This window comes from Rana temporaria, chromosome 4 (assembly GCF_905171775.1).
Source record: "Rana temporaria chromosome 4, aRanTem1.1, whole genome shotgun sequence".
In the NCBI taxonomy this organism is placed as follows: Eukaryota; Metazoa; Chordata; class Amphibia; order Anura; family Ranidae; genus Rana; species Rana temporaria.
The window spans coordinates 285,323,867-285,344,597 of record NC_053492.1 but is presented as its reverse complement, the minus strand read 5'-3'; the positions used below and the strand labels follow the sequence as shown (position 1 = coordinate 285,344,597).

General features: G+C 40.1%; 1 protein-coding gene across 2 annotated transcripts in view; it reads left to right on the top strand.

Annotated features, from left to right (window-relative positions):
- The window catches only part of KIAA0408 (KIAA0408 ortholog), a 64,761-nt gene extending 47,951 nt beyond the window's left edge, over positions 1-16,810 (top strand). For both annotated transcript variants that reach the window (XM_040350387.1, XM_040350388.1), the window contains exons 6-7: positions 3,378-4,560; positions 11,176-16,810. In XM_040350387.1, coding sequence (XP_040206321.1) covers positions 3,378-4,560; positions 11,176-11,310 — 1,318 coding nt within the window. In that variant the 3' untranslated portion in view covers positions 11,311-16,810. The remainder of the gene's footprint in view (positions 1-3,377; positions 4,561-11,175) is intronic.
- Positions 16,811-20,731: the final 3,921 nt, after the last annotated feature.

The window sequence follows — 20,731 nt, the reverse complement described above, 5'->3', positions numbered from 1 at the left end:
AGAGCTGTCCCTCTTACCCCCAAACCACCACCCCCCACCCCTCAAAGTAGCTCTTCTTGCCAACAAGATGTCTCCAGTGTAAAACTGTCCCATTTACCCCCAAACCACCACCCCCCAAAGTAGCTCTTCTTGCCAACAAGATGTCCCCAGTGTATCGTTTTGAGCGCATATTGCAGGGCATCATAACCCAGTCCCCTGAGTATGCATTGCCACGGCACCCTTCATTCACTGTGTACTGGTGCAAAAAGCAGTGCTGACGTCATCACGTCAGGGCTGCTCTCTGCATCAGTAAGGACATCCCAGCCAGATAAGAGATAAAGAGAAAGGGAGCCTTAGATATACTGGGGTTGGGGCATTGAGCTGAACTTTATGGAAATACAATATTAATTATATATTACTAATACAGGTGAAACTCAAAAAATTTGAATATCGTGAAAAAGTTCATTTATTTTACTAATTCAACTTAAAAGGTGAAACTACTATATGAGATAGACTCATTACATGCAAAGCAAGATAGTTCAAGCCGTGATTTGTCATAATTGTGATGATTATGGCTTACAGCTCATGAAAACCCCAAATCCACAATCTCAGAAAATGTTAATATTATGAAAAGGTGCAATATTCTAGGCTCAAAGTGTCCCACTCTAATCAGCTAATTAGGCCATAACACCTCCAAAGGGTTCCTGAGCCTTTAAATGGTCTCTTAGTCTTGTTCAGTAGGAATAACAATCATAGGAAAGACTGCTGACCTGACAGTTGTGCAGGAAACCATCATTGACACCCTTCATAAGGAGGGAAAGCCTCAAAAGGTAATTGCAAAATAAGTTGGATGTTCCCAAAGTGCTGTATCAAATAATATTAATGGAGAGTTATGTGGAAGGGAAAAGTGTGGAAGAAAAAGGTGCACAAGCAGCAGGGATGACCGCAGCCTGGAGAGGATTGTCTGGAAAAGGCCATTCAAAAGTGTTGAGGACTTTCACAAGGAGTGGACTGAGGCTGGAGTCAGTGCATCAAGAGCCACCACACACAGATGGATCCTGGACATGGGCTTCAAATGTCGTATTACTCTTGTCAAGCAACTCCTGAACAACAAACAACGTCAGAAGCGTCTTACCTGGGCTCAGGAAAAACAGACCTGGTATGTTGCTCAGTGGTCCAAAGTCCTCTTTTCTGATGAGAGCAAATATTGCATCTCATTTGGAAACCAAGGACCCAGAGTATGGAGAAAGAATGGAGAGGCACACACTGCAAGATGATTGAAGTCCAGTGTGAAGTTTCCACAGTCTGTGTTGATTTGGGGAGCCATGTCATCTGCTGGTGTTGGTCCACTGTGCTTCATTAGGTCCGGGGTCAACACAGCCGTCTACCAGGAAATTTTGGAGCACTTCATGCTTCTTTCCACAGATGAGCTCTATGGGGATGCTGACTTCATTTTCCAGCAGGACTTGGCACCTGCCCACACTGCCAAAAGCACCAAAACCTGGTTAAATAACCGTGGGATTACTGTGCTTGATTGGCCAGCAAACTCGCCTGACCTGAACCTCATAGAGAATCTATGGAGCATTGCCAAGAGAAAGATGAGAGACATGAGACCGAACAATGCAGAAGAACTGAAGGCCTCTATTGAATCATCCTGGTCTTCCATAACACCTCAGCAGTGCCACAGGCTGATAGCTTCCATGCCTCGCCGTATTGAGGCAGTAATAATTGCTGCAAAAGGGGCCCAAACCAAGTACTGAGTACATATGCATGCTTCTACTTTTCAGAGGTCCGATATTGTTCTATGTACAATCCTTGTTTTATTGATTGCAATATTCAAATATTCAAATTTTCGGAGATTGTGGATTTGGGGTTTTCATGAGCTGTAAGCTATAATCGCCACAATTATGACAAATCACGCGTTGAACTATCTTGCTTTGCATGTAATGAGTCTATCTCATATATTGGTTTCACCTTTTTAAGTTGCATTGGTGAAATAAATGAACTTTTGCACAATATTCAAATTTTTCGAGTTTCACCTGTATTATTATATTCATTAGGGAGGTTTGGTTAGGCTTTCATGATGCTTTTCTTTAAGCACATCTATCAAAATAATAAAAATGGCTCTTAGACTATATGATAGCAGACATCCAAAGGTGCATACTGATACCCCAGATTGGTCCTAAAGGTGTTTATTTGTGCCCTATGTTCTCCAAACTTGCCGTTTTAATTCTATGTATATTACTCTAGCAGGTTTTTAACCCCGGATGCCCCCTAACATCAGATAATGCTTAGAGTAATTTGACAGTGAGTCCATATCTGGAGATCATAATACTTTGTTAGGGCTAAGTAGAGCACCTCTTACCAGAGATGTACAGTCTGAAACATCAATCAAAGTGAAATGCTTTGGATTACATGGAGTGTTTCAGGGGCAGTAGAATGGATTAAGGAAAGATCTAGCTGGGAAAGGTTTAGGTGGCCATAGACCATGAGCATGACATCACATCAATTTGTTTCTGTAAATGTAATTTGTTTTGTATAAATGTAGTTTAATAGAAATCAAAAGCCCAAAAAAGTATAAAACCCCATGTAGACAGATACCAAATCAGAGTGTTCATTTTCAGCATATTATTTTCTTTTAGTAATGTAGGCTATGTTATTTTATTACATATATGTGGGTAAGCACTGACCCTTGATATATATTCCATAAATTGTTCCATCCAAATTTAATAACTAGTGTAGTTTAAAGTATATCTAAAGGCAAAACTTTTTTTTTTAGTTTTGGACAGAGTGGAGAGGGATTAGAACACCTATAAGGTCTTTATTGCTGCCCCCCATTAGGGAGATTTACCCTCTCTATTTGTCCTGTTTACTGTTATCATTGAAAATGAAAGTGAAAGAAAATCCCATATTTTGGGTTGTCCTCAGAACAGTAATAAAGGGTACATTTTCTAATAGGGACACTAGGTCAGGTTACCCTGGAGAAAACCAGGAATTCTGTCATCTTACAGGAACTTTCTCTCACTTCCTGTTTTGGCTATGGGACTTGAGGTGAAGGAAGATCTTCCCAATGATACACATATGGCAAAATTGCTCATGGCAGTGAACCGTGTCCACATAAATATATATTTCTGTGAAAAATTATCTGTAACAGAGACAAAATGATCGGGACTGCTATTACTGCAGAACGAGGCTCAAAATGTGCCCCTATTTTTACTGGCAAAAAGGTGTGTACAGTATGTTATTTTACTAATTTTAACCAATGAGCATACTGTACTATGACATATTTTAATGCAATACTGGGTTTTGTTGTTTTCTCTATTTATAGAACTGAAATTATGATTTTGTTAATAGTGATATATTATGTTAATGACATTTATGCATTTTCCTGTGTCCAGGACCGTGGCAGATCCAGATGATGGGGATTCTAAGAAAAAACTGAACATGAAAACAGACCGGAATCCTGCTCATTTTTCTAAATATTCTAGAATTAAGCAAAAGGACAATTCAAGCAGCATTACATCAATACAAGCTAAGCCATCCAGCTTGACTCAGAATTCCAAGATAGGTGTTCATCCCTTAGAAGATCAAGATTGCAATTTATCGTCCTGGAATTTCTCACTAGATTTATCGAGTTCTATATTTCCTGATATCAATAAGAAATCATCCATTAATATGAATCAGTGTTGTATGGAAAGTAAGAATCAGATTTCAGACTTTAGCCTGGACAGATATAATGATGGGCTATGTCATGTTCAGTGGTTGTGTGACATTGGAGGACTTGAAGAAATGAGCCTGACAGAAACTTTGTTTAACAGCTTAACAGACGTCAGCAGCTTCACTCCAGAAATTAACAAACAAAATGCCTCAGTGTCAAAAAATGGGAATTTACATTCAATTGATTTATACCCTGATATGATGATGCTAGAACATTCCACAGCAGGCTCTGGATATAATTCTGTTAACACAATAAAGAATGGAAAATTAGCAGACAAGATTGATGAATTTAACAGGATTGTATTTAAGACAGGCAAGGGAAATTCAGTTTCTGATGAATCGTTAGATGTGGAACAGCCTGTGGAAAAAAAGCCATCCAGTTTACCAAAGCGTGAATGTCCAACCACTGAAAAAGCCATTATCCAACCAGTTAAAGTACCTGACACCAGTGAACGGGTTTGTTTGAACAACAGCCTTTGTAAGCCTGTTAAAGCTGTGAAAACCAACACTCCAAGCCAGACAGCTGGTCCTCAAAATATAAGTAGCTACCAAAATGTCCTACAAGAACACAACTGGAAAAGAATCAACTTGTCAGGACGGCCTCGATCAGCTGATTCTAGATCTAACTATGGGGTTGTTGAAAAGCTTTTAAAAAGCTATGAGACCAAAACTGCTGCTTCCTTTTGTTGTTCTAAGCAGTCACAGAGCAAACTGACACAATCAGACTCTCTGTTGACTGATAATAATTCTGAAACTTTGAGCCAATGCTTAGAAATGCTTCATCTCGAACAAACAGCAAACGTTTTGCAGAATGACATCCACTGGCAGCCACGACAGGACACAGTGAGCTTCCAGCTACCGGAGGTAAAAATATAACTCTCATGCCTGTGTTTACTGTTGTGTTATGCATGTGACATAATGTCCAAGATACTTAGGGTGCAAGGTCTTATGTCAGAACAAATTATTTTCCATCCCACACCGATGCATTCCAGAGCTATTTTTAATGGAAAGCAATTCTAAACCTAAATATTTTACAGTTAAAATCATTGCAAGTTTACCCTGGTTTAAAGTTAGCATTTGAATTTCGTTCTCAAATGTTTGTTTCACGATTGTAAGGTATTTCAATATAATCACTTTTCCTACATTTTATTTGCTTGCAACATGTTATATGCCAAAACCTACCATAGGATCCTCTACTACTGTATATTTAAAGTGGAAGTAAGCACTCATTCACATTTGAGCATTTTTTTTACTTGTTTCCCTATGCATGACTACACAGCATCCCATTGTTTTGAATTGTCCCTGTTCATACTGAGCGCTGAGTTGCCCTACAGTTTACATTCTACAACCAAAATAGTACATGAGCATTCTCTGAGGGTATTCAGGTGTTCTCCCAGTTCCAACACATCCTCCTTGAGAACTGGTGTCCAGAACTGGACGGCATACTCCAGGTGCGGCTGGACAAGAGTCTTGTAGATTGGGAGAATTATTGTTTTATCTCTGGAGTTAATCCCTATTTTACTGCATGCCAATATTCTGTTTGCTTTGCTTGCAGAAGCTTGGCATTGCATGCCATTGCTGAGCTTGTCATTTACTGGGACCCCCAGGTCCTTTTCCATCCTAGATTCCCCCAGAGGTTTTCCCCCCAGTGAGTAGATTGCATTCATATTTTTGCCACTCATATGCATTATTTTACATTTACGTTAAACCTCATTTGCCATCTAGTTGCCCACCCATTAGTTTGTTCAGATCTTCTTACAAGGTTTCCACATCCTGCAGAGAAGTTATTGCCCTGCTTAGCTTAGTATCATCCGCAAATACAGAGATTGAGCTGTTTATCCCATCTTCCAGGTCGTTTATGAATAAGTTAAATATAATTGGTCCCTGGACAGAACCCTGGGGGACCCCCACTTTTCACCCCAGTCCATTCCGAGTACTCCCCATTTATCACTACCCTCTGAACTCGCCCCTGTAGCCAGTTTTCAATCCATGTACATATCCTATGTACCATGCCAACGGACCTTACTTTGTACAGTAAACGTTTATGGGGAATTGTATGAAATGCTTTTGCAAAATCCAGATACTCTACATCTAAGGGCCTTCCTTTATCTAGATGGCAGCTCACCTCATCATAGAAGGTTAATAGATTGGTTTGGCATGAAGGATTCTTCATGAATCCATGCTGATTACTGCTAATGATACCGTTGTCATTACTAAAATCTTGTGTATATTCTCTTATCAACTCCTCCAAGAGCTTGTATACAATTGATGTTAGACTTAACTGGTCTTTAATTTCCACGGATGGATCTTGGCCCTTTTTTAAATATTGTCGCTACATTGGCTTTTCTCCAATCAGCTGGTACCATTCCAGTCAGTAGACTGTTCGTAAAAATTAGGAACAATATTCTGGCAATTACTTGACTGAGTTCCTTAAGGACCACCCGGTTCAAGCCATCTTGTCCCAGTGACTTATTAATGTTACGTTTTTCAAGTCTATTTCTAATTCTGTCCTCTGTTAGGGTGCTTTTTGTGATGTGTTATGAGGATAAACATTGCAGTTTTGGTTACTGAAGCCCCCAATTTACTCAAGATGACTGAGGAGCAGAATAAATTCAATACCTTCGCCATCTCTCCATCCTTAGTAACCAGATTCCCTTCACCATTCTTTATGGGACCAATATGATCTGACCTCTCTTTCTTACTATTTATGTACTTAAAGTATTACTTGGGATTTTTATTTACTCTCCTCCGCTATGTGCCTTTCGTGTTCTATCTTAGCCACCCTGATTGCACCCTTACATTTCTTGTTGCATTCTTTGTAAAGTTGGAATGCTGAAGATCCCTCAGCCTTGTATTTTTTGAAGGCCTTCTCCTTTACTTTTATTTGCATTCTTACGTTGGAGTTAAGCCGCCAAGGATTTTTATTAGCTCTTTTAAATTGATTAAGTTAGTATTTTATAGCAAGGATCGTAGTTTAGGGACGTTGGCTCTTTTGAAATTCAGTGTCTTTGTATTCCCCTTATGTTTCTTATTTGTGTGATTTATACTGAAACAAATTGACCTGTGATTGCTGTTTCCTAAATTACCCCATATTACCACATCAGTGATCAGGTCTGTATTGTTGGTAATCAGTAGGTCTAGTAACGCTTTGTTTCTAGTTGGTACATTTACCATCTGACCCATGAAATTGTCCTGCAAGACATTTAGGAACTGGCGAGCCTTAGATGAATGCGCGGTTCCTTCCATTCAGTCTATGTCTGGATAATTAAAATCCCCCATTATAATGACACTTTCCATCCTTGCCGCTAATCCAAATTGTGATAGGAGGTCCCCCTCCTCCCTCTGGTTAGGGAGCCTATAACCTACTCCCAGTATTACTTTCCCCTTAGTTTTTTCCTCCCTTTGTAGCTCTACCCATAAGGATTCCACCTCCTCCCTTGCTCCATTAGTGATGTCGTCTCTCACATTCACTTGTACATCATTTTTGATATACAGGCATACTCCTCCCCCTTTTTTACCCTCTCTATTCCTGCGATATAGGGAATACCCTTGAACTGTTGCCAGCCAATCATGAGAGCTGTTGAACCAACTCTCTGAAATTCTTACAAAATCAAAATCCTCCTTGTACAACAGTAGCTCTAATTCTCCCATCTTCTCTGCCAGACTTTTCCCATTGGTGAACACGCTACGTAGTTTGGACCGGTCACATACTATCTCCTTATTGGGTGTTCTGAGGTTGCAAATAGGACTTGTTACTGTACTTACCTCGGGTTGAGGTGCTTTAGTCTACCTACCAGTAATGCCCCCAATACTACCCTCTGAAAATTGTTCCGCGCTCACTATCTTTACCTCTGGATCCTTCCCCCCTGTCGCCTAATTTAAAAGCCCCTCTAAATTTTCAGCCATCTTCACTCCCAGCAGACCTCCTCATTTAGGTGCAGTCCGTCCCTTCTATAGAGCTGGTAACCGACTAAGTAAGTCGGCCCAGTTCTCCAGGAACCCAAACCCTCCTTTCCACACCAGCTCTTTAGACACTTGTTTACTTCCCTAATCTCCCTTTGCCTTTCTGGTATTACCGGTAGTATTTCTGAGAAAACTACCTTGGAGGTCTTTTTCCTCAATTTAGCTCCTAAGTCCCTAAAATCGTTTTTTAGGACACTCCATCTACCTCTGACTTTGTCATTGGTGCCAACGTGCGATGTCTTCCCCAGCCCCTCCCAGTAATCTGTCCACCAGATCCGTGATATACCGAACCCGATCGCCCGTTAGACAGCATACAGGTCTTCGTGACAGATTGCCCTCTCTGTCCTTCTAAGAATTGAGTCCCCTACCACCAGAATCTGTCTTTCCTTTCCCTTGGCTTTTTTCCCACCCTCACTTGAGGATTTTTTCCCCTGGCAGGTTACAGAGTCACTCAGCTCCAGCAGTGCTGGTCCCTGACGTTTCACCAATGTCACTCAACGGGGCATACTTATTGGGACGTTCCAGCCCAGCACCAGCCTCTCTGGCACTTTCCCCTCTATCCTTCCTGACTGTCACCCATCTACTCTGCTTTGGTGCCTGCCCCTCATCTCCACCCGCCTCTGTGCTGGCCCCTGCCAACCCTGCTGGGTACGATCCCAGCTAACAGAAGCTCCCCATCGCTTCTTGCGATGGGGAGCTTTCGTACCATGAGATTGCTATAACAGCAAATCACAGCGTTCATAAACCCTGCCTCGCCTTCGGACATCTGAAACCTTTTAAAGGAAAGGGAGACGGGGAAACAAAAGGGTTAAATTGACCTTAAATAAGCTGCTAACATATTGTCTAGCCACTGAAGCCACTAGTCGCTAAAGGTGTCCATCTGGATCACACTATTCTGTAACATTATACCCATCTAAAGGCATCTCCCATGCAGACGGTCCATGTTCATCCGGTCCCCTTGATAGAGGAGAGCGGATATCTAACAGGGTGGTCCCCGCTGAGCTGGTGGATAAGAACGGTACGGATCCTCACGGGATCCGTACGTCTGAAAGGGGCCAAAAGGACTTTACTGATACCAGGGATGACACATCTGTTAAAATTCCAATATTTTATTTAAATCGTTAAAAAATTGACAATAAAAAAATATAACTGATATGGTTTACATAAAGCTTTGATGGAGGTGAGGCCTCCTCTGTGTTATAAGGTATGTAGTCAAAGACTTTTAAAGTATGTTCATTTTTATTTCCATGCTCTTTGTAATAATACTGGTTATGAATGATTACATACAATCCTGAATCATGAAAACTAACCAAGCAAAATATATACGATATTAACGCTGTCCACTCAGAATAGCTGGGGATTTAAGAAAAACAGCCTAGAAGCTCAACTTTAGCCACAACTTTTTTTTTTTTTTTCGGGAAGGGTACAGCGTTTGCCAATGTTTTAATCCTCTTTGTGTCCCCTTTCGGGATATTCTTCTGTGACTAATGTCAAACGGAACAAAAGTGATGTAATAATCCCCCCACTTCCTGTTAATTTGACAAATGACAGACAGAATAGGATGTGATATTCTGGAATGTTATTTCTGTCTACCTATGTCACCCTGAAGGAGATTTTCACTCATATTCTGTCCAGGTGATGAATGTCAAAACAGGAAGAGGAGAAGAGAAAACAAACCTCTTCTGTGGCGATATACATGTGTAATGCTTTGCTCTATTCTAAACCAAAAAAAAAGACATAAAATAGTCTGGGCTTTAAGGACTGGGGCTTCTATGGATACATTTTGTTCTGTGAGCATACGCACAGCTGTTTAATATTTGCCATTTTGTTTTATTGCATGAAATATTGCTAAAGGTAGAATTGGTTAGCAACTTTGCTCAGTGAATAAACAATACCTTTGCTTTGCATACTTTTAGTCAATACAGCGATGCATAGTCATAATATTACTATCAGGCAAATTCCAGGTGCCGTATAAACGTAAGATGAGGGAAAAGATAAAGAATATCTTGTATATATTTTGAAATGAGATTTGCAAGAGATTTAATGATAAGCGATAAGACAAGAAGCTTAAACATTATCTCACTTCCAAGATATAAGTAGTACAGAGAAAAATGATTGAACAACTATACGTTTGTTAAAGTATTACGTTTTGAATAATTTCTCTATTAATATTATAAAATAATACTAAATTCTTTCTGTTCACAACCATTGTGAATAATTATCTGCAGTGTCTCGGAATAGGGACACTTTTGACTCTGCGCAACATATGCTAAATTTAACAAACCAGCTATACAGCACTAAGATGCCAAATACATTTTGTTTAAATATCAATTTGTACTTATCCTAGCAACCTCAACCCCTAAAAATGCCAATATGATGTGTTAAACTGCTGCCTGCAGCCTCCTGACGCTGAGACATCCCGCTGTGTATGAATAAACAGCCCTTGGTAGATGGATTTCTCATTGAGAGCAAATCAACTGTTTTCAAAACAGCTTGTTTACATCAAAGGTAGATGTAAGCAAAGGGCCAAGCCATGGTTTATGTTTAGTAAAGGCAACCCGTCAAAAGCACAAGGAAACCTATGAAAAGCTATGAATAAGGCACATCACTACCATACACTGATGAGCATAAAATGAAGAGTGAGGGCCCTCTCACACGGACATGTCCGTGTCCGTGCTCTGCTTTGCTCATCAGGGATTGCTCCGTCGATCCCTGCTGACCAGTCCGATGACAGGTCTGTCTCTGTACACTGTGCAGGGACTAACCTGTCAGAGTGCCGCTCTCCCTTATGGGGGATCGAATGAAGACGGACCGTAGAGTGCGTTTTTCATCCAATCCGCCAGACAGATGGAAAATAGGGTTTCCATCCGTCACACTTTAGCGGGTTAGGAGCGGGTCAGATGTCAGCGGACATGTCACTGCTGGCATCCGTGGCTCCATAGAGATGCACGGAGCGTCCATTTAGGTCCGCCTAAAAAACTGAAATAGGCGGACCTAAACGGTCCACCTGTGTGAAAGGGGCCATATGCTGAAAGAATGCAGGCTGAACTCCATTGTATTTAGCACATGTAAAACATTATTCGTTTGGAACAATGCAACACAAAGCCCCACCTGAATGCATCTTCATGATTGGGTCCATATTTTGATTAAATGCATTAGCAGAGGAAGTCCCTGGCAGGGCTTTATGTTTCATTAGTCTGGAACAATTAACATTTACTCTACCATGGTGTACAGCTGTTTTCCTTTCAGTTAATAGACTTTCCTTTTAGAAGCTGAAACAAGCTCTGGTTTGATGTAAGCACCCTTGAGACGAGGAGGTGAGCCAGTCTAGGGCTTTGGAGCGGCAGATATATTGACAAAAAATAGAGCGTTTGCTTTTTTTGTTTGACAAAGGCAGGCATTATTGTAATCCTTTGGTTTTACTGTGTATAAAGTTATATCTTGCAGGTGTGTCTTGATTATTATCTTCAATTGACTTGATTTTGCTGTGTTCTGTGCTCTTTTTTTCCTACTCAGATATCACTAACAAAATCATCAGATGGAAGAGGATTCTCTCGCCCTGCACGGCCTGCAAATCAACGCCCACCTTCAAGATGGGCTGCAACAAGTACTCCGACCATACTTCCCGCTGTGAGGAGGGCAACACACTGATTTCTAAAGCAGAGGAATGTCAAACCTGGATGAAAAGCCATGAATTTGGTTCTGAATTATGTAGTGACTTCCGATTTTTAAAGCTGACTCTTAAAAGTGCTAATGGAAAACTAGGAGATACAAACGAGTGGAGAAGGCAACTGACCTGTAAAATAATCATCACAAAATGGCACTTTGCGTGAAATGGACTATTGTGCGGACAAGTAAAGGCAGCTAATGTTCCAGAAAATGCAGCTTTTCATCAAAGAAGCTCTTAGGATATATTGCATACAAACGTTACTTCCTGCACATTTGTTAAAGGAACAGCCACACAAAGCTAGTGCTAGAGTGCACTAATGTACACTAACCCTTACCTTCAAGTACGATTTCAACTTTCATCAGTTAAGAAGTCAGAACTATGATATGCAATTTATATGTTGCATAGTTCAGGACTAGATAAATCCCAGGAGCCAAGTGGTCAGCCTGAGTAAAAATGTGTACTGGATGCTTAACATGTTGAAGTCTATAGTAAATGGAAGCACTTGGTTCCATATTCTTTGACTGGCTCCTGAATTATGCATCTAAGCTGAAAATTTATGTAAAAACCCTCAGTGAGTAAGACATCATTTAAAGGGAAACTATAATATATATTAGGAAGGTAGGATATAATACGTTTTTATTGCATTATTTACCTGAATGTTATTTTGCCCATTTGGTCCTCATAGCTCATACCCCCTCAGAAAGGTTGACTCACTTATCAGTGCTCCTTTTACCAGCTTTCTGCTCTGCTGGAGCCCTTGCTCTATTGTGGGGCTTCAAGTATAGGAAAGAATGTGAGCTCCCTATGTGACAGTACCCCAGCCAAAGTGTCTGATCACGTGGACTGAGCATTGGGGTGGGTGGGCAGTGACAACGTTGACTTGGGTAAGCTGTGACATCAGAACTTACCCAGGGTCGGCTTCTGAGGTTGTGAGGCAGCATAGACAAGTGAGTATAGCTTGCTTAGGTTGTGGGCTTGACACAAATGGACAAAGTGACATTGTCTCTGGTCCTTTATAACTCAGTGAAAATATTTTCAAACCTTCTTAAAAAATATGCTGAGGTAAGTGGAAAATAGTCTTATAGCAAGTCCCTGGTTTCAGTCAGGTCATGCTGGAACCAAAAACCTGCAATTAAAAGAGGAGAACAATGCATTTTTTGTGCAACACTACATACTATGAAATAAATATTGCATATGTACACAGCAAACATGGCTCCCCCCATGTTTATATGTATTTAAAAACTATACACATAATACATACTCTATACCCTTCCTTATGTGTATGCATTTACATACTATACACATGAAGAAGGCTTCTAAAACATCACCTCTCATTAATAAAATTAAATACCTTAAGCTGACCACATTCACAAACATCTTTTTTTTTCAAAAACAAATGAACTATAGTTTCCCTTAATTTATTAATTAAAGGAAATGATATTGATTAAACCCAATTATACTGATACCTGTATCTCCCAGTTATTCTGAGTTTACACTGTCATGCTGCATTGGTGCATGAGCATTAACGTGCCTTATGCTCTGCAATAACTTGCTTTGCATTAAGGCATTAAAATGGCTAAAAAGGCATTTTCTGCAACACAGCACGTGGCAATGCATGTGTGTTGAGAAGGTGTGTTGAGGTTTCATTCACAATGAATGTTACTGTATCACACAAGACACACGTATCGTTACTGCAGTTACTTCAGTGTGACAGGGCCGTAATGTAAAGGTAGGATCTTTCCATATATGTCTTTTTCAATAAAGGCTAAAAATTACTTAATATTAAATAATGAGGGTAAGTGTGTTTAAACATGATTTTGTGCAAACTACTGTGTTCCTTTAACACTTGTGCTCAAAGGAAGCTATATTAACAACGTTTTCTAATATCACCACTTTCAAGTCTTCAGTGTTTTACGACTAGCAGAACTATATTTCTGTACTTTTATTATTACATAGTATTTTTCATTTTGTATCATTGGTCCTTTTTTTTTGGTAAAACAAAGTAGATATTTGTACAGTTCCATTTTGTTAAATATTTTCAACATTTGAACAGTTGTAAATTTCATATGCATGTCACTTAATCATCTTGCATGTTTCAGATGTTGCCATATACTGAGTTCAGACATTGCAGGAGCAATGTCAACATATAATCCACAGGACATACACTTCTTATTTAATCTTAGCTTTCTTTATTTGTAAAATAAAAAATAAAAAAACTATATATCGACGACTATACTTGCAACTTTTTCTATTAGCCAGCAATTATGCTATTTTTGTGTACATCTGAAAAAAGATTTCATCAGTACAAATGGTAGCCCCAGTTCAAAAGGCATGTTTCTCAGTTAGTATATACTCTGCTGTCTTTTGTTATTTTTATGGAAATTTATTTAATTCCGATGTTGAATTAACCAAGTTTCTAATGAAGCCGTAATAATTTTTTCTGCATTTATTTTAATGATCCTGTATGACTTAGCAGAAGCTCTTTTTTTATGGTAGGCTGGTGGATCATATCTAGTAACTCAAGTATAGCAATCTGGTAAACAAACACACATTTAATTTTAAATATTACTGTGGTCTGCCAGAACACATCATTTTGCTAAATAGCTTATTTTATAATATGGCTTTTTTTGTGTAGAGCCATTCCAAATAAATGTATTATTCTCATTGCATAGGACCATTCAGTGTTACTTACCAAATTGTAGTGTCACGGTAGTCCTAGTTCTGTTGCGTGGATCCATTTTGCCTGTGAAATTGAAGTCATGAATACAGGATGTTTGATGTTACATTTACTTTGGAGTGTTTGTAAATTGTTGATGGGAGCAAGGACTAGCATTTATGTTATTTCCATCAATACACTGTTCGCATGTTCTTAGTCGCTTTTAGTCAATTGGTAAACTTTGTTGACGGATATATTAGAACTACGGTACATTATAAATTTAGCCTTGATTTTGGCATCGGCTTGTGTACACAAATATTGCATCAGTAGCTACAAGATATATGGCAACTGTGGAGCCAGCAATCTTACACTCTGCACCTACAAATATGTTTTCACCATCTCAAGTTAGATGTAATAAATGATATTCCTGCTGTGAGTAAATTACCTTCTTGCTGATGGAATATCTTTCCTGTGGCCAATTAAGCATTGTGTTTTTGTTTTGTTTTTTTAAGGCAGCAAGTGTAAAGAAAATAAAATACATTGCATTATTTCTAAAAACTCAGGTCAAATTAAGTAAAAAAAAAAAAAAACATGATATTGTTTAGGAATTAAAAGCTGTTTAGTTTACTAAATGCAACTACCCAACATTATTTTTTACTTTCTTTGTGTGAAAAACGTAGCTTGTATTCAAACCCCCTATCTTACAAACTTAGTCTTATTCAATAAGGAAAACTGCTCTGTATTAAGGGTATCTAAATCCAAGAGCAAAGATGTAAACTTCCCAGTCCCTTAATGATGGGCCTGCATTCATTTTCTTTTTTTTCTGGGCCTTTTCTTTCTTTAGTTTATCATGGTACTCCTGCAAATAATAGAAAATTCAATGTCAGTTTTCTGTAGTCAGATCCTATAATACACAGGTGATGGAGTCCCTGGGTTGCTGTGTACCCTTATACACTGAGTTTATGAAGGGAGCCATGGTTGGTACCCAGACTGGACTGCAAAGATGTCTGCCTCTTTCTCCATTACAAAGGAATTAATAGGATTAGTAATTTACAGAAGAAAGCTAACCTTGTGCTTTCTGTCTATCTGTTAAGCTCATGGGAAGTGGCACTGTGTTTCTGATAAGATCCACAGAAACAGAACCTTGCTGAAAAGGTTTTTAACCTAAAACAAGCACAGTAAAGCCTTCTTAAAACAGAATGTATTAATTTCTTAATACATCACATATCCCCAAAATATACCTAATTTTAGGACAGGGCACTCAACCATGCTTTATGCCCCGAACTGCTGGACTATAGTGCAAATATAGTTTACAATTAAAGAGCCCCTTTTTTCTAATCTGCATGCAATGTATGGAAGCCATAGTTTCTATGGAGTAGGGCTTTAGACACAAGCAGTTCTGTATTGTATCTGGCAAATGGGGTGTAAAGCAATTATTGCATGTCCTAAAATGAGGAATAATTCTCAGATTTTTGAGATATGTGATGGAATGGGACATGTGTATACCTTACGCTGTAGGAATGTTTTACTATTCTAATTACAGATCAGAGTGATGACATTTTGCTTGCTTTAGTCCCTTCTCATCAAAACCCGTATGATTATACTAACCTGAAAAGGAAAACAAATGCACCCACTACACCTAAGGACTTGTATGCTGCAATGTACTATATTACGTTTTTTGCTTTGGACTTATCACCTCTTTTGCACCTAAAGGCATAATCCTTTAGGTGTGGTAACCCATAGCAGCCTATGTAAATTCATCCCTCACTGATATGACTGTAAAATGATATCTGGTTGGCTGCTAGGGCTTACTCTGCCTTGCATATGATCACTTGGGTTTGCCTGGTGTCCATCCCTCTGTAATACTGATTGACAGCCGCTTATTCAGGATTCAAACTGTCTATGTTCAGACGCTGATAGATTAAAATCTCATGAGGAGGAGGAGGAATGACTACACATAGCAGCTAAAATTCAAATATTAATACACATGCGTAGCAGTTAGTGGCACAGGGCAACATGAACAATAAATGCTTTCAACATAAAGAGTTATACAGTAGTTTTACTGAGATTTGCTCTGGGGTTTTGTTAAAAATAGTATTTAGTGAGTTAGCCTTTAAATCATAACTACATTGGCACTTTAATAGCGTCAGTATCAGTTGAAAATTAGTTTTTGACAAAATCCACAAACAATCATTTAAGTCAACTGTCATATTTATATGCGTGATCACACACTCGTGTTGACACTGCATGCAAAGCTTTATAAGTAAGCTACACACAGACTTGAGTGGCAATTTATATGTGTGGATGAATCTCTTTTATATAAAGATCATGGCTTATTTTCTATTTAGGAAGAAGAAGCCATTTTTTGCGCTATAACTTCTATGTGTGAGAAAAGTGAAGCTCTGCACTGTGTAGGAGCTACTTATTGATGCTCTCTAGTTCACTTCAGCCCAATAAATTCACAAGCCAGTGATTTTCCTAACATCGCTTCCCCTAGTATGCAGGATCTACTACAGTTTTTATGCACAAGGGGATTTCTTTCCATTTTCTGAGATTTTCACATCACTGAAGGTTGTCTAAATGCTATTAAGGCTGCTTGGCATATTATTATATTTTTTTTTATTCTGGTCCAGTGTGAGTATTTGATGTTTTAACTACACTGCATTATCCATTTAATATATTTATTAATTTTATGTAAAATAGGGGTGGTCAGATTTAAAAACCAACAAGCTTTGGTGCCTTTAATTCTCTGTGATCTGCATTGAGTTTTATATGGCTGTATGAATAAAGTGTTCTCTGAAACAATAAAATTATTAATGTCTGCAGACAGTTGAGTGTTCTTTTTTTTCCTTTGAAATAAGCGGCCCTGTCAAATTGCTTACACAAGAGTAAGGTTAAAGGAGCACTTTACATAGATTTTCACAGGTTATCAAAATGTGGGCAAAAATATAAAATGTGAAAAAGGAGACAATTCCTCTATAAGTCTCGAGAATAAGAGAGGGGGATAGATAATCTCGGTACCCTGAACGAATTACACGTAGAGTAAAACTAAGGTTTTTTATTTATACAGAGGATATAAAAACAGAGTATCCATATACACATTGAAACAACAATTTTAATTATACTTAAATTGATAAAATTTGTCTAACATGTGTTACACTGATATTTTGTATACTCCAAGATGGAACCAGGAGATATAGTGGGTCCTCAGTGAACATGACTCCTGTATCTACCGCTTCTTCAGGAGGAACATAAATGAAGTCTGTAGTGAAAATAACAAGGTGTATATAATATCAAATGGATAAACCAACAGAACATAATGTACAAGGGTTACACAAATGGGAGAAGGGGAAGGAGAAAGATACCAATTCTTACCAATGTGGACCAACACACGTGAACAGGCCAAGACAGTGGCACACCCAACGTTCCCCTACGGCAGGCATGGGGGACATTGATTAGGTGGAAAAGACGATGCTGGGTAATAACTATAAAAAGGGTGCAATTCCCCCACACACACTTCGGCAGAAGGAGATGGCTAGAGACAGCACCTGACACCTCAGCAGGTGCTACTGCATGACAGCCTGGAGACCTGGAACAGATGGGTCTCAATTAGGTTTAAAACGATAAGAGAGATCTGTTATAGTGGTGGTGGGCAGCCGCCCAAAAGTCACTTTTCCCAGTACAACAGGTAACCAGTAGTAGCAGAGTGGATCCTCACCAAATAGCGCATAGGAAGTTATATAAAAGCCTCAGCTTATCTAAGTGCAGTCTCATGACCATGTTCCCCCTGGCATTATCCACCACAAAAACAAGCAGACTGCAGCCTGCTTATATAGTCCCCAACCCGGCATTCGTGGCACCCGCCGACCACCATCAGTGTATGGCGTCGCTGGGTCTGATCCCCCACATCACACACAAGTCGTGGCCACAGGACTAAAAGGACCAAGCTACAACAAGCACAGGGGGAGAGGATGGTCTCAAGTCAGTCTCGAGTGACGCCCACTCGCCCCCGGGAGATCACATGCCCACCGAGAAAAGGGGATGCACCTTAAAACAGCAGTACCCTTATTTGCTCAGAAGTACTTAAATAGCAAGACAAAGTAAATATAGTGTTACTAAGTATATAGAAAAATCACAAAATATATCTTAATTACAATTTAACAATTTGTAGTGACAAAACCCTCTTGACCCGCATTGAGTGTAAAATCTAGGCAGGTCTTGGAGATGTCAATGCTAGCAGGGGTCAATATGTCAATCAGGGGGATCAATAGATAAGAGCACAGCTCAGACAACCGCAATTTACAAAAACGGTTTGTAGGACAATACTTCATTGAGACCCGGTGAACTGGTGGCATTGAGCCTCTTAATCCACAGGGTTTCACGTTGTAAAATTGTATGTACCAATTGCCACCTCTTGAGTCCTGGGGGACAACTTCAAGAACCATGAACCTGACCACCTGGTCAGGGATGGCCTTGGTATTATGTCATGGACTGGTGTGACCAGAATTGTGTGGACTGCAACAGAGTGAACCTAACACGTGTAAAGTGAAAATGATATAACTTATTATAAGAAAAATAAATAAACAAAAGTAAACACACCTCCAATATGACAAACAGTGACTAATCAGCAACCAACCCCAGTGACACACAATAAATAACTGCCTAAACCACACTGGGTTGCTTTGCAGGCGCTATAACGCTAAAAATAGCACCTGCAAAGCGACCTGAAACAGCCGCTGCTGTCTCTCCAGTGTAAAATCCCAGAGGGCTAGAAGCATCTTTGGAGTGGTGAAGGAGTGGTGTGTATACCGCTCCTCCACCGCCCCTGCCCATTGAAATCAATGAACCATTGAAAGCTATACCGGCAGCAAAGAGGCACTTTGCGGTGGTCTTTAAACCTTTCTCGGCCGCTAGCAGGAGAAAAACCGCCCAGCTAGCGGCCGAACAGAGCCGCTAAATTGGTGGTAAATCGCTGCTAAAATTGTTGGTAAAGCACCGATACCGCCCCTGCCATAGTGTTAAATTGTAATCGTAAACCAGCCAGAGTCATACACGGGAGATCAAGCAGATAGGGCTGTGAACAAGATGGGTAGCAGGAGACAGGGGGAGGTGGCGGAAGGGATCAGGCTGCAGGGCAGGGGGTCATCCTCCTCCTCACACTTGGCACCCCGCTGCAACCTTCCCAACACACTACCTACTGTTAACCTCATCCTCCTACCACCTGGCACCCCACTAAAACCTTGCTAACACCCTACACCCTGTCATCCTCATCCTGTTCATCGCACCTGGCATCCCACTGCCACCTTGCTAACACCCTACCCCGTCATCCTCATGTTCATCACATCTGGCACCCCACTGCTACCTTGCTAACAACCTACCCCTTGTAATCCTCATAACACCTGGCACCCCACTACAACCTTGCTAACAACCTACCCCTGTCTTTCCCATCAACCTGATACCCCACTGCAACCTTGATAACACCCCTCCCCCTATCATCCTCATCCTCCTCATACCTGGCACCTCACTGCAACCTTGCTAACACCCTACTCCCTGTCATCCTCATGTTCATCACACCTGGCACCCGACTGCCAACTTGCTAACGACCTACCCCCTGTCATCTTCATCCTCATTACACTTGGCACCCCAGTGCCACCTTGCTAACACCCTACACCCTGTCATCCTCATCACATCTGGCACCCCACTTCCCCTTTGCAAACACCCTACCCCCTGTCATCCTAGCCCCCCCCTGTAACCCACTGCAAGCTTCCAAACACCTGCAAGCAGCTTATTCCAATGTTGAGAGGACAAGGGTCTCTTCCCCACAGATGTGGGCTTATTGAAATATGGAACACTATGTTAGCAATAAAGATGCCACCCAAGGTAAACGATTAAAGTGTTACTAAACCCACAACAGTAAAATCAGTCTGTATATGCAGTAAAGCATGCTTGTTATACCTCTTAGTGTGAAGCCTAATGTGTTAATTCTGTGCATTGTGTAAAATGGCTGTTTGATCCTTCTTCCACAGACTCCAAAAAATAACCTGATATTTACAGAGTCTATGGAATGTTCAGTTGGTTGTGTATTGCTAGATAATTTTTGTTTTTGCATTGCAAGTGATTAGCACAGGGCCAATCAGCACTGTCCAGGGAAGACACAGGGTCAGGAGTCTTAAAGCCTCATAGGACAATTGTGGGAGAAATTAAAACTCCTACAATCTGCACACACTGATACAAGCCACACGATTGCTCTAATTGCCATATACAGCTGATGAAAAAGGGTACGTATCAGTTTATATTTACTAAAACAATTGCATTTCCATGTTCTGTGTACTGTGTGAGACCAGATACAGTGAATGCAGGTTCTGGATTTAGCAACACTTTAAAAACAAAAAACAAAACATCAGGGGTTACTCCATAATAATCGGGCATTTTTAATGAATGCATTTATGTACCATTTGACGTCTAACCCATAGGGGACATATGTTTTGAGGGTGTAGATCCACCATGTCTCAGGTTTGTCCCTAACTGGGGGGGGGGAAGCAACATTAGGAGGGAGATCTCCAGACTTGTCTATTGCCATAAACAGTGTCCCCTCTGGGTTCCTAGTATGACAGAGAGCATAGTGCTTTGAAACAATATGGTTAGGGAAACCCTTTCTTATGCTAGTGATATGTTCATTAACTCTAATAGATAATCAACATAAAGTACAAAAAATCGACCTAGCAGTACACCTGGATTGAAATGAG